This window comes from Thalassophryne amazonica, chromosome 10 (genome assembly GCF_902500255.1).
Source record: "Thalassophryne amazonica chromosome 10, fThaAma1.1, whole genome shotgun sequence".
Lineage (NCBI taxonomy): Eukaryota > Metazoa > Chordata > Actinopteri > Batrachoidiformes > Batrachoididae > Thalassophryne > Thalassophryne amazonica.
In genome coordinates, this window is record NC_047112.1 from 116,003,317 (window position 1) to 116,026,383 (window position 23,067).

The 23,067-nt window shown below is 40.3% G+C and overlaps 1 protein-coding gene across 4 annotated transcripts in view; it reads left to right on the forward strand.

Moving 5' to 3' along the window:
• The first annotated feature begins 12,241 nt into the window (after positions 1-12,241).
• The window catches only part of hyi (hydroxypyruvate isomerase), a 130,157-nt gene continuing 119,331 nt past the window's right edge, over positions 12,242-23,067 (forward strand). For 2 of the 4 annotated variants that reach the window (XM_034180751.1, XM_034180750.1), the window contains exon 1: positions 12,242-12,503. In XM_034180751.1, the coding sequence (XP_034036642.1) occupies positions 12,305-12,503 (199 nt within the window). In that variant the 5' untranslated portion in view covers positions 12,242-12,304. The remainder of the gene's footprint in view (positions 12,504-23,067) is intronic. The other 2 variants (XM_034180749.1, XM_034180748.1) reach the window with 2 other exon arrangements.

The window sequence follows — 23,067 nt, forward strand, 5'->3', positions numbered from 1 at the left end:
GAAGAGCGGTGTGACCGGCACACTGGTTCAGGGCTGGACTTTGTTATGGGAAGGCTAGGAGACTGAAGGCTTAAAGCCATAACAGTTTTCATATCAATGTGAGACCAGACTCTGTGTCTTTTCCTTGTTTTGTGCTATATGCTTGTATGTAACTTTATTCAATAAATAAGAGAGGCAGATGGGCGGGGCCCTTCAGAACTGACCGGACGGTTGGTGATGAGGGTTAAGCCCGTTTGCTCTCTCCTGATCAGGAAAAGAAATTCAGTGTCTCTTGCGTGATTATTTTCTGTGTTAACTGAGTTGTTCTTTTCAGGTCCAACTCTGAACAACTCTGACAGTCATTGTACCTTTTTATTTTTGCATTAATAATTGGAACATTTTGTCAACAGTATTAAGTTGGAAACTGTTGTGTAGCAACATGTGGCCACACAAAGCCAAGAGAACCGGTTCATCATACCTCAGACATTAGTCACATACATGTACTTCAGTCTCAGGAAGTTCTCAGACTCTCTGCAGAGAAGCAGAGAGCTCACTGACAACATCGTTCTGCCTCAGGGCATTCGACTTTGCAGCTGGGACGTTGGTCTTTTGTTCAGCCTGTCGATCCTTAATGATTCATAATGCCTCCGTCCAACTGAATAATAAGCCATGAATAACGATCCACACAGGGATGTGTCAGTGATTATTTGAAGAATGATCCATGTTTCACATGTCAAAGTTCATATTTCATCTTTCAACGTACTGTTTACGGTTTCCACTGATTTCAGAGCGAGAAAGTCAGGCTGAAATATTCTGTTCTTCCTGGTAACTTTGGTAAAGAACGAGCAAATGTCTTCAGATTCACAGGAACAGTTTGTGTTTGATGAGCAGAAGAAATTTAGTCACTTCAAAAATACATCTGCTAGAGCAGATCATTTTAAGATACAAAGCACATCATGACTAAAAGATCACAAAAGTGATTCAAACTGATCTTTTAAGGAACCCTGATTTTTCATGTTGGCACACAGAGCTTCCAGCCTTTGACGTCAGTAATAAAAACTAAATAAAAACCACTCTAAAAACTAGAACTGTGCTCGACCCAAATGTTTTGTTGAAATATTTTGACTCTTACAAATACTGAGTAAATGATAAAGCTCTGAAATCATTTAAATAAAGCTCATCTTGGTAAATATATCAGTTTAATTAGTCCTTTCCAATATTCTGAATGTAATTTAACAAACAAATGAAGGATATTTCCAAATGTAATTTTTTTAATTTATTTCAATGACAAACTTACGAACAGTTAACAGTCATTTCATTTGCTGTGTCAATCAAATGAATGTGTTTTATAGATTTTATTGAGGCAGAGTTGCTGTGTCTTAGAGAGGACGTCTCCCTCTCTACCCTCTCTTGCTTGCCTCTACTGGTGGTTGGCTCTCACTGCGGTATTGTATCACTTCCTGTTCCGGAGCACAGCGGTGTTTTTCTGTATCTGTTAGCTGTTTAATCTGCGCAGTTAGATTGATCTAGTTATCTAGATTACGATTTGTTTCCCAGTGTAATCTTTACGTGCCTTAACTAAAGCACTCCCTCTGCTGAATCACCTCTAAATTATTTACACATTATTCACTTTGCGTGTTTTAGGAATCCGCTAGCTTAGCGTAGCTACTAGCTCTTAGCCGATTTAGCATGGCGGCTTCTCCTGTCTCTCCCGCACTTTTCTGCTCTGGGTGTGAAATGTTTAGTTATTCCTCGGCCTCCTTTAGCAGTAATGGTACTTGTAATAAGTGTAGCTTATTCGTAGCTTTGGAGGCCAGGCTGGGCCACTTGGAGACTCGCTCCGCACCGTGTGGAAATGTCTACAGCTAGCAAGGCCCCTGTATTCGGTGCGGACCAAGGTAGCTTAGAGCCGCCCGTGAGTTCCCCCCTGGCAGATCCCGAGGCAGCCGGGAAAGCAGGCCCGACTGGTGACTGTTAGGAAGGAAGCGTAGCCCTAAACAGAGCCACCGTGTACACCACCAACCCGTTCACATCTCTAACCGTTTTCCCCACTCGCGCCACACCCCCGAGGATCAAACTCTGGTTATTGGCGACTCTGTTTTGAGAAATGTGAAGTGAGCGACACCAGCAGACCATAGGTCAATTGTCTTCCGGGGGCCAGAGCAGGGCTACATCGAAGGACGTTGAAACTGCTGGCTAAGGCTAAGCGTAAAATTTGGTAAGATTGTAATTCACGTCGGCAGTAATGACACCCGTTACGCCAATCAGAGGTCACTAAAATTAACATTAAATCGGTGTGTAACTTTGCAAAACAATGTCGGACTCTGTAGTTTTCTCTGGGCCCCTCCCCAATTCGGACCGGAGTGACATGTTTAGCCGCATGTTCTCCTTGGAATTGCTGGCTGTCTGAGTGGTGTCCAAAAAATGAGGTGGGCTTCATAGATAATTGGCAAAGCTTCTTGGGAAAACCTGGTCTTGTTAGGAGAGACGGCATCCATCCCACTTTGGATGGAGCAGCTCTCATTTCTAGAAATCTGGCCATTTTCTTAAATCCTCCAAACCGTGACTATCCAGGGTTGGGACCAGGAAGCAGAGTTGTAGTCTTACACACCCCTCTCTGCATCTTCTCTCCCCCTGCCATCCCTCATTACCCCATCCCCGTAGAGACGGTGCCTGCTCCCAGAACCACAAATAACCAGCAAAATCTATTTAAGCATAAAATTCAAAAAGAAAAAATAATATAGCACCTTCAACTGCACCACACAGATAAAACAGTTAAATGTGGTCTATTAAACATTAGTTCTCTCTCATGTCTAAGTCCCTGTTGGTAAATGATATAATAATTGATCAACATAGTGATTTATTCTGCCTTAACAGAAACCTGGGTTACAGCAGGATGAATATGTTAGTTTAAATGAGTCACACCCCCGAGTCACACTACTGTCAAATGCTCGTGCACGGGCCGGGGTGGAGGATTAGCAGCAATCTTCCATTCCAGCTTATTAATTAATCCAAAAAACCCAGACAGAGCTTTAATTCATTTGAAAGCTTGTCTCTTAGGTCTTGTCCATCCAATGGGAAGTCCCCAAAAACCAGTTGTAATTGTTATTATCTTCGTCCACCTGGTCTTACTGTGAGTTTCTCTGTGAATTTTCAGACCTTTTGTCTGACTTAGTGCTTAGCTCAGATAAGATAATTATAGTGGGCGATTTTAACATCCACACAGATGCTGAGAATGACAGCCTCACACTGCATTTAATCTATTATTAGACTCTATTGCTTTGCTCAAAAAGTAAATGAGTCCACCCACCACTTTAATCATATCTTAGATCTTGTTCTGAGTTATGGTATGGAATAGAGAACTTAACAGTATTCCCTGAAAACTCCCCTTCTGTCTGATCATTTTCTTAATAACATTTACATTACTCTGATGGACTACCCAGCAGTGGGGAATAAGTTCATTACACTAGAAGTCTTTCAGAAAGCGCTGTAACTAGGTTAAGGATATGATTTCCTTCTTATGTTCTCTAATGCCGATATAACACACAGTGCAGAGTAGCTACCTAACTCGTAAGGGAGATGAGTATCTCGTCAATAGTTTACATCCTCATTGAAGACACTTTGGATCTGTTAGCTCCTCTAGGAAAAAGAGAGCTTTAAATCAGAAGTGTCTGACTCCATGGTATAACTCTCCAAACTCGTTAGCTTAAAGCAGATACCCGTAAGTTGGAGAGGAAATGGCGTCTCACTAATTAGAAGATCTTCACTTAGCCTGAAAAAGAGTCTGTTGCTCTATAAAAAAGCCCTCCGTAAAGCTAGGACATCTTCTACTCATCACTAATTGAAAAAAATAAGAACAACCCCAGGTTTCTTTCAGCACTGTAGCCAGGCTGACAAAGAGTCAGAGCTCTATTGAGCTGAGTATTCCATTAACTTTAACTAGTAATGACTTCATGACTTTCTTTGCTAACAAAATTTTAAACGATTAGAGAAAAAATTACTCATAACCATCCCAAAGACGTAGCGTTATCTTTGGGCTGCTTTCAGTGATGCCGTATTGGTTAGACTCTTTCTCTCCGATTGTTCTGTCCGAGTTATTCTCATTAGTTACTTCATTCCAAACCATCAACATGTTATTAGACCCCATTCCTACCAGGCTGCTCAAGGAAGCCCTACCATTATTTAATGCTTCGATCTTAAATATGATCAATCTATCTTTGTTAGTTGGCTATGTACCACAGGCTTTTAAGGTGGCAGTAATTAAACCATTACTTAAAAAGCCATCACTTGACCCAGCTATCTTAGCTAATTATAGGCCAATCTCCAACCTTCCTTTTCTCTCAAAAATTCTTGAAAGGGTAGTTGTAAAACAGCTAACTGATCATCTGCAGAGGAATGGTCTATTTGAAGAGTTTCAGTCAGGGTTTTAGAATTCATCATAGTACAGAAACAGCATTAGTGAAGGTTACAAAATGATCTTCTTATGGCCTCGGACAGTGGACTCATCTCTAGTGCTTGTTCTGTTAGACCTCAGTGCTGCTTTTGATACTGTTGACCATAAAATTTTATTACAGAGATTAGAGCATGCCATAGGTATTAAAGGCACTGCGCTGCGGTGGTTTGAATCATATTTGTCTAATAGATTACAATTTGTTCATGTAAATGGGGAATCTTCTTCACGACTAAAGTTAATTATGGAGTTCCACAAGGTTCTGTGCTAGGACCAATTTTATTCACTTTATACATGCTTCCCTTAGGCAGTATTATTAGACGGTATTGCTTAAATTTTCATTGTTACGCAGATGATACCCAGCTTTATCTATCCATGAAGCCAGAGGACACACACCAATTAGCTAAACTGCAGGATTGTCTTACAGACATAAAGACATGGATGACCTCTAATTTCCTGCTTTAAACTCAGATAAAACTGAAGTTATTGTACTTGGCCCCACAAATCTTAGAAACATGGTGTCTAACCAGATCCTTACTCTGGATGGCATTACCCTGACCTCTAGTAATACTGTGAGAAATCTTGGAGTCATTTTTGATCAGGATATGTCATTCAAAGCGCATATTAAACAAATATGTAGGACTGCTTTTTTGCATTTACGCAATATCTCTAAAATCAGAAAGGTCTTGATCTCAGAGTGATGCTGAAAAACTAATTCATGCATTTATTTCCTCTAGGCTGGACTATGTAATTCATTATTATCAGGTTGTCCTAAAAGTTCCCTAAAAAGCCTTCAGTTAATTCAAAATGCTGCAGCTAGAGTACTGACGGGGACTAGAAGGAGAGAGCATATCTCACCCATATTGGCCTCTCTTCATTGGCTTCCTGTTAATTCTAGAATAGAATTTAAAATTCTTCTTCTTACTTATAAGGTTTTGAATAATCAGGTCCCATCTTATCTTAGGGACCTCATAGTACCATATCACCCCAATAGAGCGCTTCGCTCTCAGACTGCAGGCTTACTTGTAGTTCCTAGGGTTTGTAAGAGTAGAATGGGAGGCAGAGCCTTCAGCTTTCAGGCTCCTCTCCTGTGGAACCAGCTCCCAATTCAGATCAGGGAGACAGACACCCTCTCTACTTTTAAGATTAGGCTTAAAACTTTCCTTTTTGCTAAAGCTTATAGTTAGGGCTGGATCAGGTGACCCTGAACCATCCCTTAGTTATGCTGCTATAGACGTAGACTGCTGGGGGGTTCCCATGATGCACTGTTTCTTTCTCTTTTGCTCTGTATGCACCACTCTGCATTAATCATTAGTGATCGATCTTCTGCTCCCCTCCACAGACATGTCTTTTTCCTGGTTCTCTCCCTCAGCCCCAACCAGTCCCCAGCAGAAGACTGCTCCTCCCTGAGCCTGGTTCTGCTGGAGGTTTCTTCCTGTTAAAAGGGAGTTTTTCCTTCCCACTGTAGCCAGTGCTTGCTCACAGGGGGTCGTTTTGACCGTTGGGGTTTTACATAATTATTGTATGGCCTTGCCTTACAATATAAAGCGCCTTGGGGCAACTGTTTGTTGTGATTTGGCGCGATATAAAAAATTGATTGATTGATTGATTGATTGATTAAAATGCAAAACCACTGAATTACTTGTTCGAGTGGACAGTGTTTGTGTGAGTTTGTCTGTCCGTTAAACTATTGTTCAAGTGAACACGACTCAAGTCAGAACAGAAAAAAAAAAGACCCAAAACCGAAACACACAAAAACACGAAGACGTTTTATTTTACACTGGAAACAGTAGGTTCAAAGATGAAATAAGAACGTTAATTAGGATGTTAAATGCAGAGGACAAACTTCATTGTATGTATATATGTGCAATGACAAAGTTTATATTCTATTATTAGACGTAGAATTCCAACTCAAAGACAGAATTCAACCAAAACAGTTTTTTTTTCTTACCCAAAGACAGGAGCTAACTCAGAAAAGTCTTTCCTTCTGAGTAAATTTGTTCAATTCCAGAGTGCAAAAACCAAATCAATCCTCACTACCAAAATGGCAACAGGAAACACCAAGGACCTGAAACCAGAACCCTACAATGTACAAACATGCGCACATTCATGGACCCACAACTAAGGACAAGCAGGAGTCACTATATGTAGCCAGCCGCAGTCTGTTTCAGGTGCAAACCCAAAACAGGTGAAAATCAGTCAGAGGCTAAGGACATGTAGGAATCTAAGAAAACACCAGAGGGAAACAACATTCAGACACTACATGAAACTGAAGATATAAAAGGGAACACTGGGTGGCAGCAGATATCAAGATATTGTTTGAAACTGAAGATGATAACTGCACATCAGCGAACCAGCGAAGAGGTAAAATGCTAAGATGTGAATACCGGATAAGAAGCTGGGAAATGGAGGGAACAATAGACAAGAAAACAGGTGATGCCAGATAAGAAGCTGGGAATAATACTAAGAGAACATAAAGAGATGGGAGCAGACTGAAGAACAGATAGGACTGGGGACAGATGTGGAAAACAGAGACTAACAAAGAGGAGACAGGAGACGAAACCAACTAAAACCCAATACAGACAGAATCACAACATTATATATATTTTTTTTCAGTATAAATATTGGATTGTTAAGTGCCATTTTATTCGCTGTAAATCCTTGTTTTTAAAATGCAGACCTGCTTTTTAGGCCATAAATTAAAAAGTCAAACATGCAGCTGTGTAAAGAGAGAAAAGAGTGTACGCTGTTTAACCCACTAATTACATGACAGTAAATCAGCGAACCAGGGCATTGTTTTCACTGGTGTGTGTGTGTGTGTGTGTGTGTGTGTGTGAGAGAGAGAGAGAGAGACTGTGGTGTAACTCAAACTGCTGGACAGATTCCCTTCATGGTTTGGGGGAAAATTACAGGTACTGTTGCAGGATCTGTTACAAGATGAACCCAAAAATGCAGACAGTAACTACACAGGATGTAAAGAGGAAACTAAGGTGATTTATTTGCCAGCATACTGAAGTCCAGTCCAACAAACAGACAGAGTCCGATAGTACAACAGGTTTAGTGTAGCAACCAAAAACACGGACAGAGGAAGGAAGCAAACAACTGGGGATAGACAAAAAGTATCAGTACACAATGTCACAAATCGCAAAAACAACCGGGAGTGTCAAGAATAATCTGGCAAACTCAAAAGCAAAACTGTGCAGTGCTAATAGTGACACAAATGAACAGATGAGCAACAGGTGATGTGACTGGAAATGAGCAACAGCTGTGGGGGAGACCGGGTGACAACGACACACCTACAAACACAAAGAAAACTGACAAAGTGTCACAAACCTGAAGTAACCCTGGGGTGAGTAGAAGACAAACACATACAAAAACCAAATACCAAAACACAAGGTAAAACCCCCCCCCCACAAACCAATGAACAAAAAACTAATAACTACAGTGGAAGTCAAATAGGGTTCAAGTGAGCAAACACAGAAAAAACAACATGATGAACAGATAAAACAAAGACAGGGGACAGACCACAAAGACAACGAACACAAGGACAAAAGATATAGACAGGGGACAGATCACTGCAGGTACATCTCAGTAAATTAGAATATCATTGATGAGTTCATTTATTTCAGTAATTCAATTCAAAAACTAAAACTCATATTTATACTAGCTGAGTTACCTATTCTACGTATGGGTAGCAGAGAAGACGTTTAGCCATGTCATTGTGTATGTTGTCATCATTAATTTTCAGAGAGCAATTTGTGACATTGATGAGACTCAAGTGAATGATGATAAAAAAGGTGACAGCAGGTCAGATCACTGCTGTGCTGTGGCATATATAATGTTCTTAGTGTCTCTGCAGATGTTTCCCAGCTCTATTACATTTCATCCGCTTAGCAATTGGGGTTTTACGACCTGATGCCCCCTGCTTCTTGGGAGGCATATCGACAGTCTGCATGCTGTACACCATAGGCGTAGGAGGTGGGGGAGCAGGGGGTGGCAACTGCTCTGAAAATCTTTGGAGGGAGCTGAAACTCCAAACCTGAAAGATTTGGAGTAGATCTGTATGAAGCAGTGGACCAAAATCCCTGCTGCAGTGTGTGAAATCCTGGTCAAGAACAACAGGAAACGTGGCAGACAAATGTTTCTGTACCAATTGTTAAGCTCTGTTTTTCTAGGGGGTCAAATACTTATTTTATGCAATAAATGCAAATTAATTATTTAAAAATCATACAATGTGATTTTCTGGATTTTTTTTTTTTTTTTAGATTCTGTCTCTCACAGATGCAGTGTATCTACGATAAAAATTACAGACCTCTCCATTCTTTGTAGGTGGGAAAACCTGCAAAACTGACAGGGGGTCAAATACTTATTTTCCCCACTGTATATGAGTACTAGAGGCCGCACTTACACTGAGCCGTGTCCCGGCAAGGAGCCGTGGTTGCCATTTTAATTCCGGGCAAGTCAGGAGTCAGAAGTTCAATTAGTCTCATCAAGAAACAGGTGTAGTATGCCGGAAAGCTGCACATGTTGGCAATCTCACAAACGGAGGAACAAGGGACACAATATTTCCTTCCATAAGTAAGTGGTTTTGGTTATTCTTGTCATTTTGGAAAGTTGATGAATGTTCAAAGAACACCTGTTTTGAAACAGGTGAGTGTCATGATTGGGTATAAAAAGAGCATCCCCAAAAGGCTCAGTCGTTCACAAGCAAAGATGGGGTGAGGATCACACTTTGTGAACAACTGTATGAAAATATAGTCCAACAGTTTAAGAACAATGTTTCTCAACATTCAATTGCAAGGAATTTAGGGATTCCATCATCTACAGTCCATAATATAATCAGAAGATTCAGAGAATCTGGAGAACTTTCTACACATAAGCAGCAAGGCTGAAAACCAACATTGAATGCCCGTGACCTTCAATCTCTCAGGCGGCACTGCATTAAAACTGACATCATTGTGTAAAGGATCTTACCGCTTGGGCTCAGGAACACTTCAGAAAACCATTGTCAGTTATCATTGTCAGTGAACTCGTCCATCAAGCAAGAATGGGAAAGAATTCCACCTACAAAGCTTCAACAGTTAGTCTCCTCAGTTCCCAAACGCTTATTGAGTGTTGTTAGAAGGAAAGGTGATGTAACACAGTGATAAACATACCACTGTCCCAGCTTTTTTGAAACATCTTGTAGGCATTCATTTCAAAATGAGCAAATATTTGCACAAAAACAATAAAGTTTATCAGTTTGAACATTAAATATCTTGTCTTTGTGGTGTATTCAATTAAATATAGGTTGAAGAGGATTTGTAAATCATTGTATTCTGTTTTTATTTACATTTTACACAACGTCCCAACTTAATTGGAATTGGGGTTGTAAACAGCTTCATGATGCAGTGGTATGGAGGAGGATTTTCTTAAAAAAAACAAAAAAAACAAAAAGACCTGAACATTAGCTACAAATTGCCAGAAGATACATCTAAGATGAAAGCCTAGATTTGATCCGTTTTGCTGAAAGAATATTACTGTCAGATTTTCCCCCCACCTGGACCTGTGTAATGACTTCTCTCCCCATTAGATGGCGCCCTTGTTTTGTGCTGCACACCAGGTTTGGGTTACGACTGATTACCCAAATACTATTTAAACCCAGACTTTACATTCATTGATTGCCAGATATTTGATTTTGTCTTGCCACCCTATGCGAGATACCACTGTAGACTTGCACGTCTGTTTTCTTTGCTTTGCTTTTCCGTTTGCCTTGCCAGCCGCTAAGTCTCGTCCACACCCCTGACAGAGATCAGTGGGTTTTACCTGACTGCTGCACCCAGACTTTATGTTCATTGATTGCCAAATATTTGATTTTGTCTTGCAAACAAAGTTTTGCCTATTAAATGAGGCAGGCCCCTACTTAATATCAGGCATTTAATCAAGGAAATACGTAAACCTAATTGGTGCTGGGGAGTCCCCGTAGATTGTTTGGTGCCTCCTGACTGGAACCAATCTGTTACATATAATGGATTTTGTCCATTTTATACATATAGCGGAGTTTGTCCATTTTAAACATATCATGAATTTTGATTAGAACCTGAATCCATATGCAAGTTTACTGTACTGTGTGCACCATTCATCTGGGGAGGTAGACAATAACAGCATTTATATAAGGGCTGTGTGGATCCTTGTCATTTGATTGGTGCTTTGTATGTCACATGACATGGATTGATTTGTTCCATTTGTGTTGCATTGCATTTAGAGTGCAATTTGGTTCCATTTAGAGTGCAAATTTGGTTCCATATGTTTGGTACCATTGCACTCTGCACATGTGCACACGTACGTGCACACGTGCACACACGCATGCACACAAAACAAATCCACTGTGGTGTCTGGAGGCTGTTAGCAGGAAGAAAGAATGAAAAGCTGGACTCATTTCTGATGTGATGTGATTTTATTTTATTTTATTTATTTATTTTGCTCCACAGAGGATGTACACAGTCCTTTTTTGGTAGTACATACATGCACAAGTGCTGACCCAGTTGCGTGTGCGCGCGGGGGGCAACGACTCTACCAAGACAGCAATTTGATTGAGCTAACTGACACTGCTAATTCTTATAACACGCACACAAAATCCACTCTGCTGTAAGCCGTCTGGATGCATGAAGAGCTGTTCAAATGAAAAGCTGACGTGATTTTTGACTGGACCGAGTAATTACACAAAGTCTTTTTTTTTATATGGAAGTCCAAAGTCAGTGCACAGCATCACTGGACTACATGTCATAATTTGGACTTCACCAGCAGTGGAACACCAAAATGTAAGTCCCTTTTCTATTCTTTGTAAATTAATAAAATATCAAATGACAAGGATCTATTTTAGCCGTTATATAAAACAAATAATGAATGTTTTTACATTCTTTCAATGGAACGAATATTTAATTTGGTGAAAGCTGGAAGCTGAAAACTTTCACCAAATTAAATATTTGTTCCATTGAACTCATAAACATTCATTATTTGTATAGTATTGCTTTAGAGTTTTATGTTTACAAACTGATAATGTATTTATTTATTCATTAATCTGTGCACTGCTGTGGGGGCAAGATCAAGTGTGTGTGTGTGTGTGGGGGGGGGGGGGGGGGGGGGGGGGTGAGAGAGAGAGAGAGAGAGCATTTACTTCTCTGATGAAAAAATAAAGTATAAAGTTTAGATGAAAAAATAAGCAATTCTGACACACCTGATTATTTTGAAAATCTGCAGCTGTCTGCTTTCTGTGTTTTCACAGAAGATTCTTGATTTAGGTTCGTAAAACTGGCCTGGATGGAAAGGATTTCATATGACACCCCCACCAGACTGAGGTCTGATGGAGGCAGCACACTGTCCCCCCCCCCAACTGTGCATTCAGAATCAAAACATGAATCAATTATTTTTGTTCAAATAGTCTGAAATACTTTGATTTGGTGAGTTTTATTTCGTTCCTTTTGCACTGTCAAAGTTTATCAGCACACTTTCACCAAGAATGTGATGACGTGTGAAATAATGATTGTTCGACAAAGTCTGTTTTCTTCAGAAACTATCGGTCACATGACAATAACAAAGTGGTCAAGTTGAACGAGACAAACTACAGAACGTCTTTTTACATTTCAAAATAAATGCTTTGCAGCGATTCAAACCTCAGTCGAACTATATACATAAAGATACATTTTTCTGCATGATGTCCTTTATTCGTCATGGTGCTTTGTTACTCATTCTTTTAATTTTGGCTAGAGCAGTAGTTTTTTTTTTTAATGACACAGCCTATAGTTTTATTTTGAAGGTACTTACGCTGCTCCGCTGTGTCCGTGTCGGTAACTTAACGCGGGTGTCCAGTCGTCTTGTCCAGAAAAAGCATGAAACATGTCCCGGCTCCGGTTCTGCGCCAACATTTCGTGGCTTTTCACGGAGCTTCCGGAACTGAGCCAGAGGATCCACAGTGCCGCTTCCGCCGGGTTTCGGGCTGTGGAAGTCGCCTGGCCCTACGACTCGGACCTGGACGAGCTCCAGAGAGCCCAGCAGGCCACCGGGGTGGAGGTCGTCCTCATCAACACCCCGCTCGGTAAATACTCACCCCGGCCTCCCGGGGGCGCACTCACCTCCAAGAAAACAACCAGACACTTTAAGATATAAAATACAATTTGAACAAGACGGACGAAAGAAACAAAAGTTATAGAAACTAGATTTTCTAAATGAAGGTGACAGACGACATTGAAGTGCAGGTGACACCAAAAAATGTACACAAATAATCAGTAAAAATGATGAAATGTTGCTATATAAAAAAAGTATAAGTATAATAAAAGTATAGAATAACTGTCCACGTTTAAGCAGTAATAGCTTTCACATGGGCAATGCATTTTGGCACGGGGCAAGGGCACGCGACATATCTGGGCATGTGGCACCAAAATGCACTTGCCCATGTAAAAGCTATTACTGCTTAAATGTGGACAGTTATTCAGCGCAGAAAATCAGAATTTTTGAAATATTATTTGTACAGTAGTCACGAGTCATCTTGACTATTTATTTTATTTTTAAATTGTTTTTGTCATTTTATTTGTCATTGTTGTTTTTGATGTGTAGCTGTGCTTTTCTCATAATTGTTTTTGCAGCACTTTTTTAACTAAAGTTGTGACTAGAGTGAGGTGACAGATTTAATTCAAAGCACAAGCCTAATAAATGATTATATGTCTGTTTACGCTTTCCATATTCTGTCATTGTATTTTTGGTTTAAGCATCAAAACCAAATCATTGTTTATTTTGGATTTTTTTTTTTTTAAGGTAGAATTCAACAGGGCACGTTTACGAGGTCTGTCAGTAAAGTAACGGTCCTTTTTATTTTTTTCTAAAACTATATGGATTTCATTCATATGTTTTTACGTCAGACATGCTTGAACCCTCGTGCGCATGCGTGAGTTTTTCCACGCCTGTCGGTGACGTCATTCGCCTGTGAGCACTCCTTGTGGGAGGAGTCGTCCAGCCCCTCGTCTGAATTCCTTTGTCTGAGAAGTTGCTGAGAGACTGGCACTTTGTTTGATCAAAATTTTTTCTAAACCTGTGAGACACATCGAAGTGGGACACGGTTCGAAAAATTAAGCTGGTTTTCGGTGAAAATTTAACAGCTGATGAGAGATTTTGAGGTGATTCTGTCGCTTTAAGGACTTTTCACGGTGCGAGACGTCGCTCAGGCGCTCTCAGTCGCCGTCATCAGCCTGTTTCAAGCTGAAAACCTCCACATTTCAGGCTCTATTGATCCAGGACGTCGTGAGAGAACAGAGAAGTTTCAGAAGAAGTCGGTTTCAGCATTTTATCCGGATATTCCACTGTTAAAGGAGATTTTTTAATGAAAGACGTGCAGGCGGATTGCAGCATCGCTCGCAGCCGCCGCGACGCTCCGCCACAGGAAAAACACCTCTGTTGGAAGCCTTAAGGACAAGTTGGAACATGTCCAGCTGATAAACAATTTCTCATATACTCACTCCACTGAAGCCATCAAAAGCCGCCTGGATTTTACAAATGGTTATCAACACGGAGGTGTTTTTCCTGTGCCGCCGCACCGCGCCGGCTGCGTCCCGACGCGCGGACCCGTCCGCACGTCTTTCATTAAAAAAAATCTCCTTTAACAGTGGAATATCCAGATAAAATGCTGAAATCGACTTCTTCTGAAACTTCTCTGTTCTCTCACGACGTCCTGGATCAATAGAGCCTGAAATGTGGAGGTTTTAAGCTTGAACAGGCTGATGACGGCGCCTGAGAGCGCTGAGCGACGTCTCGCACCGTGAAAAGTCGTTAAAGCGACAGAATCACCTCAAAATCTCTCATCAGCTGTTAAAATTTTCACTGAAAACCAGCTTAATTTTTCGAACCGTGTCCACTTCGATGTGTCTCACAGGTTTAGAAAAAATTTTGATCAAACAACGCGCCAGTCTCTCAGCAACTTCTCAGACAAAGGAATTCTGACGAGGGGCTGGACGACTCCTCCCACAAGGAGTGCTCACAGGCGAATGACATCACCGACAGGCGTGGAAAAACTCACGCATGCGCACGAGGGTTCAAGCATGTCTGACGTAAAAACATATGAATGAAATCCATATAGTTTTTGAAAAAAATAAAAAGGACCTATACTTTACAGACAGCCCTCGTATTTCCATTTTAAAAACATTTTTTGCCCATACAACCAAAACTGCTTCATCGCAAATTACTGTCTGAATAACGAACTACTGTCTAACTTCACACCGGTTGCATCATCTGCCTATTTGAATGTGTAGTAGAAGTTCTGATCCTTCGTTGTGATCTTGTAATTAAGTTATAAAACCCTGCTGAATCTAATCATCATATTCATGTTGTCATGCCAGTGTGTGTCTGAGAGAGAGTATAATGAGTGGGGCTGATTATTATTTAATTTAAATTTTTGTTTTTTTCAAAGTGATGCCACTTTGACCAGTTGGAATCACTTGGCCCTTTCTGGTATACAAATAATGAATGTTTATGAGTTCAATGGTATGAATATTTCATGAGGTGAAAGCTGGAACAAACCATTCAACGAGGCCTCAGTGAATGGTATATTCCATCTTTCACCTCATGAAATATTTGTTCCATTGAAAGAATGTAAAAACATTCATTATTTGTTTTATCTAATGGCTAAAATAGATCCTTGTCATTTGATATCATATTAATTTATATGAACAAAGCAAAGCTTGCTCAGGGTACACTGTGGCCTAAACAGGAAGTGCCAAATTCTTAATCCACAGTGAAACAGGAAATGTCAAGATAGATAGATTAGATAGAAAGACAGACAGACAGACAGACAGACAGACAGATAGATAGATAGATACTTTATTGATCCCAGAGGGAAATTCAAGGCATCCAGCAGCTTACACATTAGACAAGACACACACATTGCACCAGACACACAAAATAGGGTTAAGTAAATAAAAGAAAAATAGACTAATCAATAAAAGCTACTAACTAAAAATAAAAATAAAATTTGTGTGCAAGTGCAGCATCCAGTCTCAGAGAATATGACGGAGGAGTAAATGTAGTAATGCAGTAGTGAGGAGGTAGCACAGATGTAAACAGTACACAGTGTAAACAGTGTTGGTAGTGCAAAAGACAGCAATAAAGGTCAAACAGGTGTGTCACAGGATTATTTCTTACTGAGATGGGAAGAGTTGAACAGTCTGATGGCCTGAGGGACAAAAGACTTCCTGAATCTGTCCGTGTGGCAGGACTGGGACAGCAGTCTGCCACTGAATGAGCTCCTCTGCCTGATGATGGCGCTGTGCAGAGGGTGCTCAACATTGTCCATGATGGCCAGCAGTTTACTGAGGGTCCTTCTCTCTGCCACTGATGTTAGTGTCACCAGCTAACACTTCCTGGATCAGCACTTCCTGGATTGACAGATGAGGTCCCATGGAATCTCACGGGAACTCATTGGCAAGCTCACATTCAAACAAGAAATGCCAAATTTTCAGTCACAGTGAAACAGGAAATGTCAAATGTTGAACACTTCCTGTCATGGGCAGAGCTACAGTGGAGACTGGAGTTTCACTGGACTCCCCTGAAATCTGATTGGACACAAATGATTGACATGTCACAGCACCACACGTTTGGTTGAAAGAGCTGCATTTTGAAATTAGTGAGTCACATTGACTGGTAGGTTCCTCCTGTCCAGTAGTTGGTGCTGTGACCACAAAAAGCTCTAATCCACCTTATTAGAAGAAGAAAAATGTTTGCCTAAGATTTGAACTGAACACGAACTATGGACTTCTAATTACACCAAACTTATATTGGTGAGTAAACCATGCCCATATATAGAGGGGGTTCAGCCAACCCCCCCCCCCAAGAATTCTGATTTTTTTCTGATCTGGATATCATCATTATGTATTTTCTTTTCATTGATAATAAGCAACAAGCACTAACTGTTACACAGCTATTATCACACACCCTCAAGTTTCAATTTCCTCTGCCAGAGTAATTCCTTAAGTGATGAAAGGGGAAACTGCTAGATAAACTTTTCCCATGGGGGTTGAGAATTTTTGCTCCCTGGTCCCTATCCTCCTCTGATATCAAACAGATTAGTAGGCTTGTAAATACCCATGTAGACACACACTTACACTTGTCTGGTTTGTAAAAACATGTTTGTATGTATAAGCTGAGAAATAAAGGGAGTGTCTCCTTCCTATTGCAAATACTGTAAAGGTGCAAATATTTGTGTGGGATTTATTATGCGAATTTCGCGAGTTAAACAAGGTCGCCAAACACGAATATTAATACCGCTAAATACGAGGTCTGCTAGAAAACTATCCGAACTTTTTATTTTTTGCAAAAACTATATGGATTTGAATCATGTGCACTTGCATTAGCCAAGCTGGAACCTTCATGCGCATGTGTGAGTTTTTTCACGCCTGTCGGTTGCGTCATTCGCAACCGACAGGCAGGTATAAAGTTTGCATTAATGTTATCTTGGTTCTTCCTGGGTGGTTCTTATGGCAACTGATCCAATCCCAAGCAAGGACTATTTGTATATGAAAATGTATTTCCTAAAATGATACATTTTGGGTTTCAAATGAAATTTATGTAGCTTTTTACCCCTCGAAATCCTCAAAAAGCCTCTGTTTTGGGGGGCTGTGCCCCCCTGAGCCCCCCACGAGGGCGTTGTGATGGCACCATCAATGCTGAAAGGTACATCCAGGTTTTGGAGCAACACATGCTGCCATCCAAGCAACGTCTTTTTCAGGGACGTCCCTGCTTATTTCAGCAAGACAATGCCAAGCCACATTCTGCACATGTTCCAACAGTGTGGCTTCGTAGTAAAAGAGTGCGGGCACTAGACTGGCCTGCCTGTAGTCCAGAATGATGAAGCACAAAATACGACAACGGAGATCCCGGACTGTTGAACAACTGAAGTCGTACATCAAGCAAGAATGGGAAAGGATTCCACCTACAAAGCTTCAACAATTAGTGTCCTCAGTTCCCAAACGCTTATTGAGTGTTGTTAGAAGGAAAGGTGATGTAACACAGTGGTAAACATACCACTGTCCCAGCTTTTTAGAAACATGTTGCAGGCATCCATTTCAAAATGAGCAAATATTTGCACAAAAACAATAAAGTTTATCAGTTTGAACATTAAATATCTTGTCTTTGTGGTGTATTCAACTGAATATAGGTTAAATCATTGTATTCTGTTTTTATTTACATTTTACACAACGATCCAACTTCATTGGAATTGGGGTTGTATGTATGTGTGTCACGAACATAAAGGAGCGAAGCTCTTCAGCATCTCACCATGTCATTTAGGTCACTCAGACCTTTTTTTTTGAGTAAATGCTTCAGGGGAGCATTAGCATGGCTAAAACCTTTCACCTTCTTTTAGTTCCCCCCCCCAGACTCCCCACCTTTTAAAACAATTTTCTTTATTTGCCTCTCACATGCTTGGAAGCTCCTTACCATCTAACCATGTTCTTTAGGTCCTTCAGACTTTTTTCAGGAAAATGTTTCATGGGAGCATGAGCATGACTAAATTCTTTCAGCTTGGGGGGGCTCTGCCCCCCATACCCCCCACTTTTTAAAGTATTTTTCTTTATTTGCCTTTCAGCTACCCCCCCAATTACAGCCCTCTTAAGCCCCTGCCACTTTAAGTATTTTTTTAATGTTGATGTAAATTATTATTCAAAGTTTTCAGCTTGTTGACAGTCGGGCTGTACAATATGGACAAGTTGTCATATCTCAATATTGTCATATCAAAATGATATACGATATGTCTATGATTTGACACAAAGTGCGGCAACAGTGAAAATTAAACCTTCTTAAACCAAACAGTAATAATATCACACTCATTTTACACTCATCATAAGGTTAGGATACTGTGCCCTCCAAAAGTATTGGAACACTTGGAATTTCACACATTTTAATTTATTTATGCCATTTTAAATTACACAGGGGTTACATGAGTAATTCTTCAGTTGACCCCTACCTGGCTGCCTGTTGAAAATTAAAGTGGCCAATCAGTTTTTTTAAAGAGTTCATGTCTGTGGATTATTTGTGCCAAATGTGATGCTTGTATCACCATTTGCAGGATTCCCCTCTAAATATTCTCTTATCTGCTGCACTATATATGAGATGTAAGATGCTGCTCCTCACTGTTTCTCAGTTGCTCTCAAAAGTATTGGAACACTTGGAATTTCACACATTTTAATTTATTTATGCCATTTTAAATTACACAGGGGTTACATGAGTAATTCTTCAGTTGACCCCTACCTGGCTGCCTGTTGAAAATTAAAGTGGCCAATCAGTTTTTTTAAAGAGTTCATGTCTGTGGATTATTTGTGCCAAATGTGATGCTTGTATCACCATTTGCAGGATTCCCCTCTAAATATTCTCTTATCTGCTGCACTATATATGAGATGTAAGATGCTGCTCCTCACTGTTTCTCAGTTGCTCTCAAAAGTATTGGAACACTTGGAATTTCACACATTTTAATTTATTTATGCCATTTTAAATTACACAGGGGTTACATGAGTAATTCTTCAGTTGACCCCTACCTGGCTGCCTGTTGAAAATTAAAGTGGCCAATCAGTTTTTTTTAAAGAGTTCATGTCTGTGGATTATTTGTGCCAAATGTGATGCTTGTATCACCATTTGCAGGATTCCCCTCTAAATATTCTCTTATCTGCTGCACTATTTATGAGATGTAAGATGCTGCTCCTCACTGTTTCTCAGTTGCTCTCAAAAGTATTGGAACACTTGGTATTTCACACATTTTAATTTATTTATTCCATTTCAAATACATTTTTTTCTAAAATTATCTTCCTTAACTCAGACTGAAAACAAATCTCTACAACTTGATATAAATTAATTAAAAATATAAAATCCAGCTTCCTGATGAAGTGGTGTAGAGGAGGATTTTCTTCAAAAGAAGACCTGAGGGGTCACGTGGGTGCAGCGACCAAGATGGATGCACAGTAAAGAGGAGCTAAGCCCACACGAGTTTCTTTTATTTTTGCTGATGTAAACATATGTTTGGATTAAATTCAGCGCTCACTGAAGTTTGTATAAACGGTCTAATTGTCAAAATTTGTGGAAAAGAAAATTCAAGAAGAATGTCTGCACCGAAAAGCTCTACCCACAAGGTTACTCGCAACAGCCCACCGCACAAGGACTAAGAGGCCCCAAGTCCACCAACAACTGCTGCCTCACTGGATAAACTGTACAGATTGTTTGACGAGGTCTCTCACATGAACGAAACTTTGCAAAATGTTGCTACAGATGTTTCTACCATCAAATTAACAACGGCAGAACTAACAGCCGCTGTGACGACCATGCAAGGACGGATGGATGAAGCCGAGGTACACATTACACACATCGATGAAGCCTCGGAGCTATGGCACAATGAAAAGCCAGTCAGGAACAGGATATCGAAGCTCTTTGCAATCGTGTGCAAATTCTGGAGAACCAGAGTAGTCGTAATAATGTGCGGCTACTAGGATTGAAAGAGACATTCTGCGCAAATGGGACTTTGCTGGATTGTGTACGTAAGCTTTCATTGGAGGGGCTGGGAGTAGAATTGCTGGGAGAAATGGAGATCGAACGTGTGCACAGAACTTCTGAACCACTGCCGAACCCAGACCAACCCCCCAGACCAGTGATGATTCACTTCCTGAGACAGTCGGCGAGGGATAAGGTGGTTAACCGGCGAAAGAAAAGCAAGTCTTCACATGGGAAGGATGTCACCTGTCTCTCTTCCCTGACATGTCCAAGGAGCTGCTCAGAAGAGGAAAGCTTTTACTCCAGTGAAATGCAAACTACAACAACTCGACATCAGATACAGCTTGGTCTTTCCCCAACACTACACTTCAAATGGAGAGGGAAGAGTGTGAGTTTCAACTCGGCTGAAGCGGCGGCGAAGTTTATTGAGCAGCATAGACCGTGAAAATATTGATGCAGGAACTGTGCTGATGGATAAAGGTGCGCAAGCAACCAAACTCTGTGACGTACTGTATACGAGTGTACCCTCTGATGAGAAGTGTGTGGGCTGGGGAATCTCCGCGCGGACTTCACGGGAGCGATGGTAACCCCATGGTTGGTTTTGTTTTTGGTATTTTTTGTTTTTCTTTTTCGTTTATTATGAGCAGACCTCAATGCTCAGGACTGACTTTGGAGAGGTAGTCGGGCACTTCCTGTTTAGAGTTGATGCTTTTTTGTTTATGTAAAAGAGTTCAGTGTTTGAGAAGATATTCTCTAGAGAAGGGTGCACGGTCATTCAACGGCAGGAATGCAGAATATGCAGATGTTTATTGACCTATGGGTCTAGGAAGGTATTGATTTCTAATACATGACTTTATAAATTCTTTTCTCTTTTTCATATATACCAAGCTGGGTAATGTCTGGTAGGCTTGTTAAATTTGTGTCATGGAACATAAATGGGTGTTGAAACCCTGTTAAAAGAAGGAAGATGCTAACCTATTTAAAAACAACCAAGTTTTTATACAAGAAACCCATTTGCAAAGTACAGAGGCAGAGAAATTTAAGGTTGGATGGGTGGGCCAAATTTTTCACAGCTGTTTTTTAAGCAAAAGTAATGGAATGTTGATCTTGGTCCACAAGAATATACAATTTAGGTTATCAAAGCAAACTAAAGATGCTGAAGGGAGAATTATCTGTATTGAGGCAGTAATGGAAGGAACCCCTGTTGTTTTGTGTAACATTTCTGCACCTAACCAAAGCAATCCTGATTTTTTTCCACAAAGTTAATAAAATTCTGGGAGATTCTGATGGTCAGATAATTATGGCTGGGAACGTCAATGAGGTTTTGGATCCAGCTTTGGACAGAAGCTCCTGCCAAGCCCCTGTATTGACAAGGAATAGAGAGGCTTTGCAAATGTTAAATAGAGATATAGGCAGTGGTGGGCACAGATAACCAAAAAATTTACTTTGATAACAGATAATCAGATAACTGAAAAGTTATCTTTGATAAAGATAAACTGATAATCCAGTCAAAAATGTATCGGAAGTTACAGATAACCGATAAGTTCCAGTACTGTCTGCGGTACATTTGCAACTACTAACAAGCTGAATTTGAGTTTTAACACCATGATCGCTTTTGGAAGCATCAAAAGCGACAAAAGACCCAAACAATGAGCCAGCACTTCTGTGGTTGAACATGCTGCCCCCTGCTGGAAAGTACAGCACAAAAGCAAGCTGAGAGTAGCCATAAAGCCCAGCTTTTTACCAATCACAACGCCCTGCTCAGGCTGAGGTCTTGAAAATTAAAGTCATGCTGACTTATGGTTTTGTGTGAATACTGATAGAATAACTCCATTAATGTCAATTCTGTCATTTGTACAAAGTTAAAATATAACATATATCTTTTAATGTTGAATAATACACTAATTCTGAGGTTTTGTAACAAACAGACAGATCACAAAGGATTCTGGGTAAAAGTGCCTCTGCTAAACACTGATTGGTTCAGTCATTTGTTATGTAAACCAACACGTTAATGTGGCGTGTGTCGTGTGTTGGTGTTTACAGATAAATGTGTTTGTAAAATATTCAATTTTTTTATTTGTAAAAACAGGCATTTTTACGGAGCCCTGGAAGTGTCATCACAAAATGTTTTGCATGTGGAGAGAATGTGCGCACGTTTTATTAGTGCCGTACGCACATTTTATGATGTTGTAAAACGTGCACTCAGTATTGTCTTGACACCTAAATGTTGGCTTTACACTGTGCAAGTTTTGGCCCTTTTTCAGATGATTTTTTATTTGTGCGAGAATTTTTTGGACCGAGGTTCAGGTTAATCGCGCGTCCTGCATCGTGTAGTGTACATGGAGTAACAAGATGCGTTTAACATCTCACGACCACCTCCTGATTGCTGATCATATGGTTGAATGAAAATCAAACCTGTTTGATATTATTCTGGTCGGCCGTCGTGAGGGTATCCTGCTGCTGAAGAGCAACAAGCATCCAGCTGCTCACACTGTGCTTGTGCAAACACCGCAGAGCTGTCTTGTAATGTTTTGTTTTTGTTGTTGTTGTTTTGTTTTGTTTTTAAACTTAATTTGTAAAAAAAAAAAAAAGAAAAAAAAGAAAAAAAAAGCCATTTGCAAAGCCAAAAAGTTGATTTGACAATCTGATATAACCATCTACTGGTGCCCAGACGCTTAGTACTTAGGGTGAATACTGCCATGACCACTACTGGCCAGTAGATGGCAGTAGAGGCCTTGAAAACTTGCCAAAACAAAATTCCAGATAATCCGTGTCTGCTACATTTAAGATGCGTGGAATTTAACAAACGCAAACACAATAACAACGTCTATAAACCCAGAGAATATATTCACGAGAGTTTTAGGCACTAGAGTTTAATGCTGTTGTCTGTGGAGCCTGAACAGAGTGTCTGAAATGCATTTGTCTTGTCGTGAACGTACTGAGATTACCCTATCCTACCCATAATGCACTACTGGGCACAGCATGTGCTCACAAAACCTTAAAATTAGCACATTACCTTAAAACTAAAACATATATCTGATATTTTCACTTTATAAAACTTCAGACATGACAGTAATTTTAAATAACTTGTCCAAAATTAGTTTAGTTAAAATTTGAACCATAAGTTCAAATTTCCACAGCAT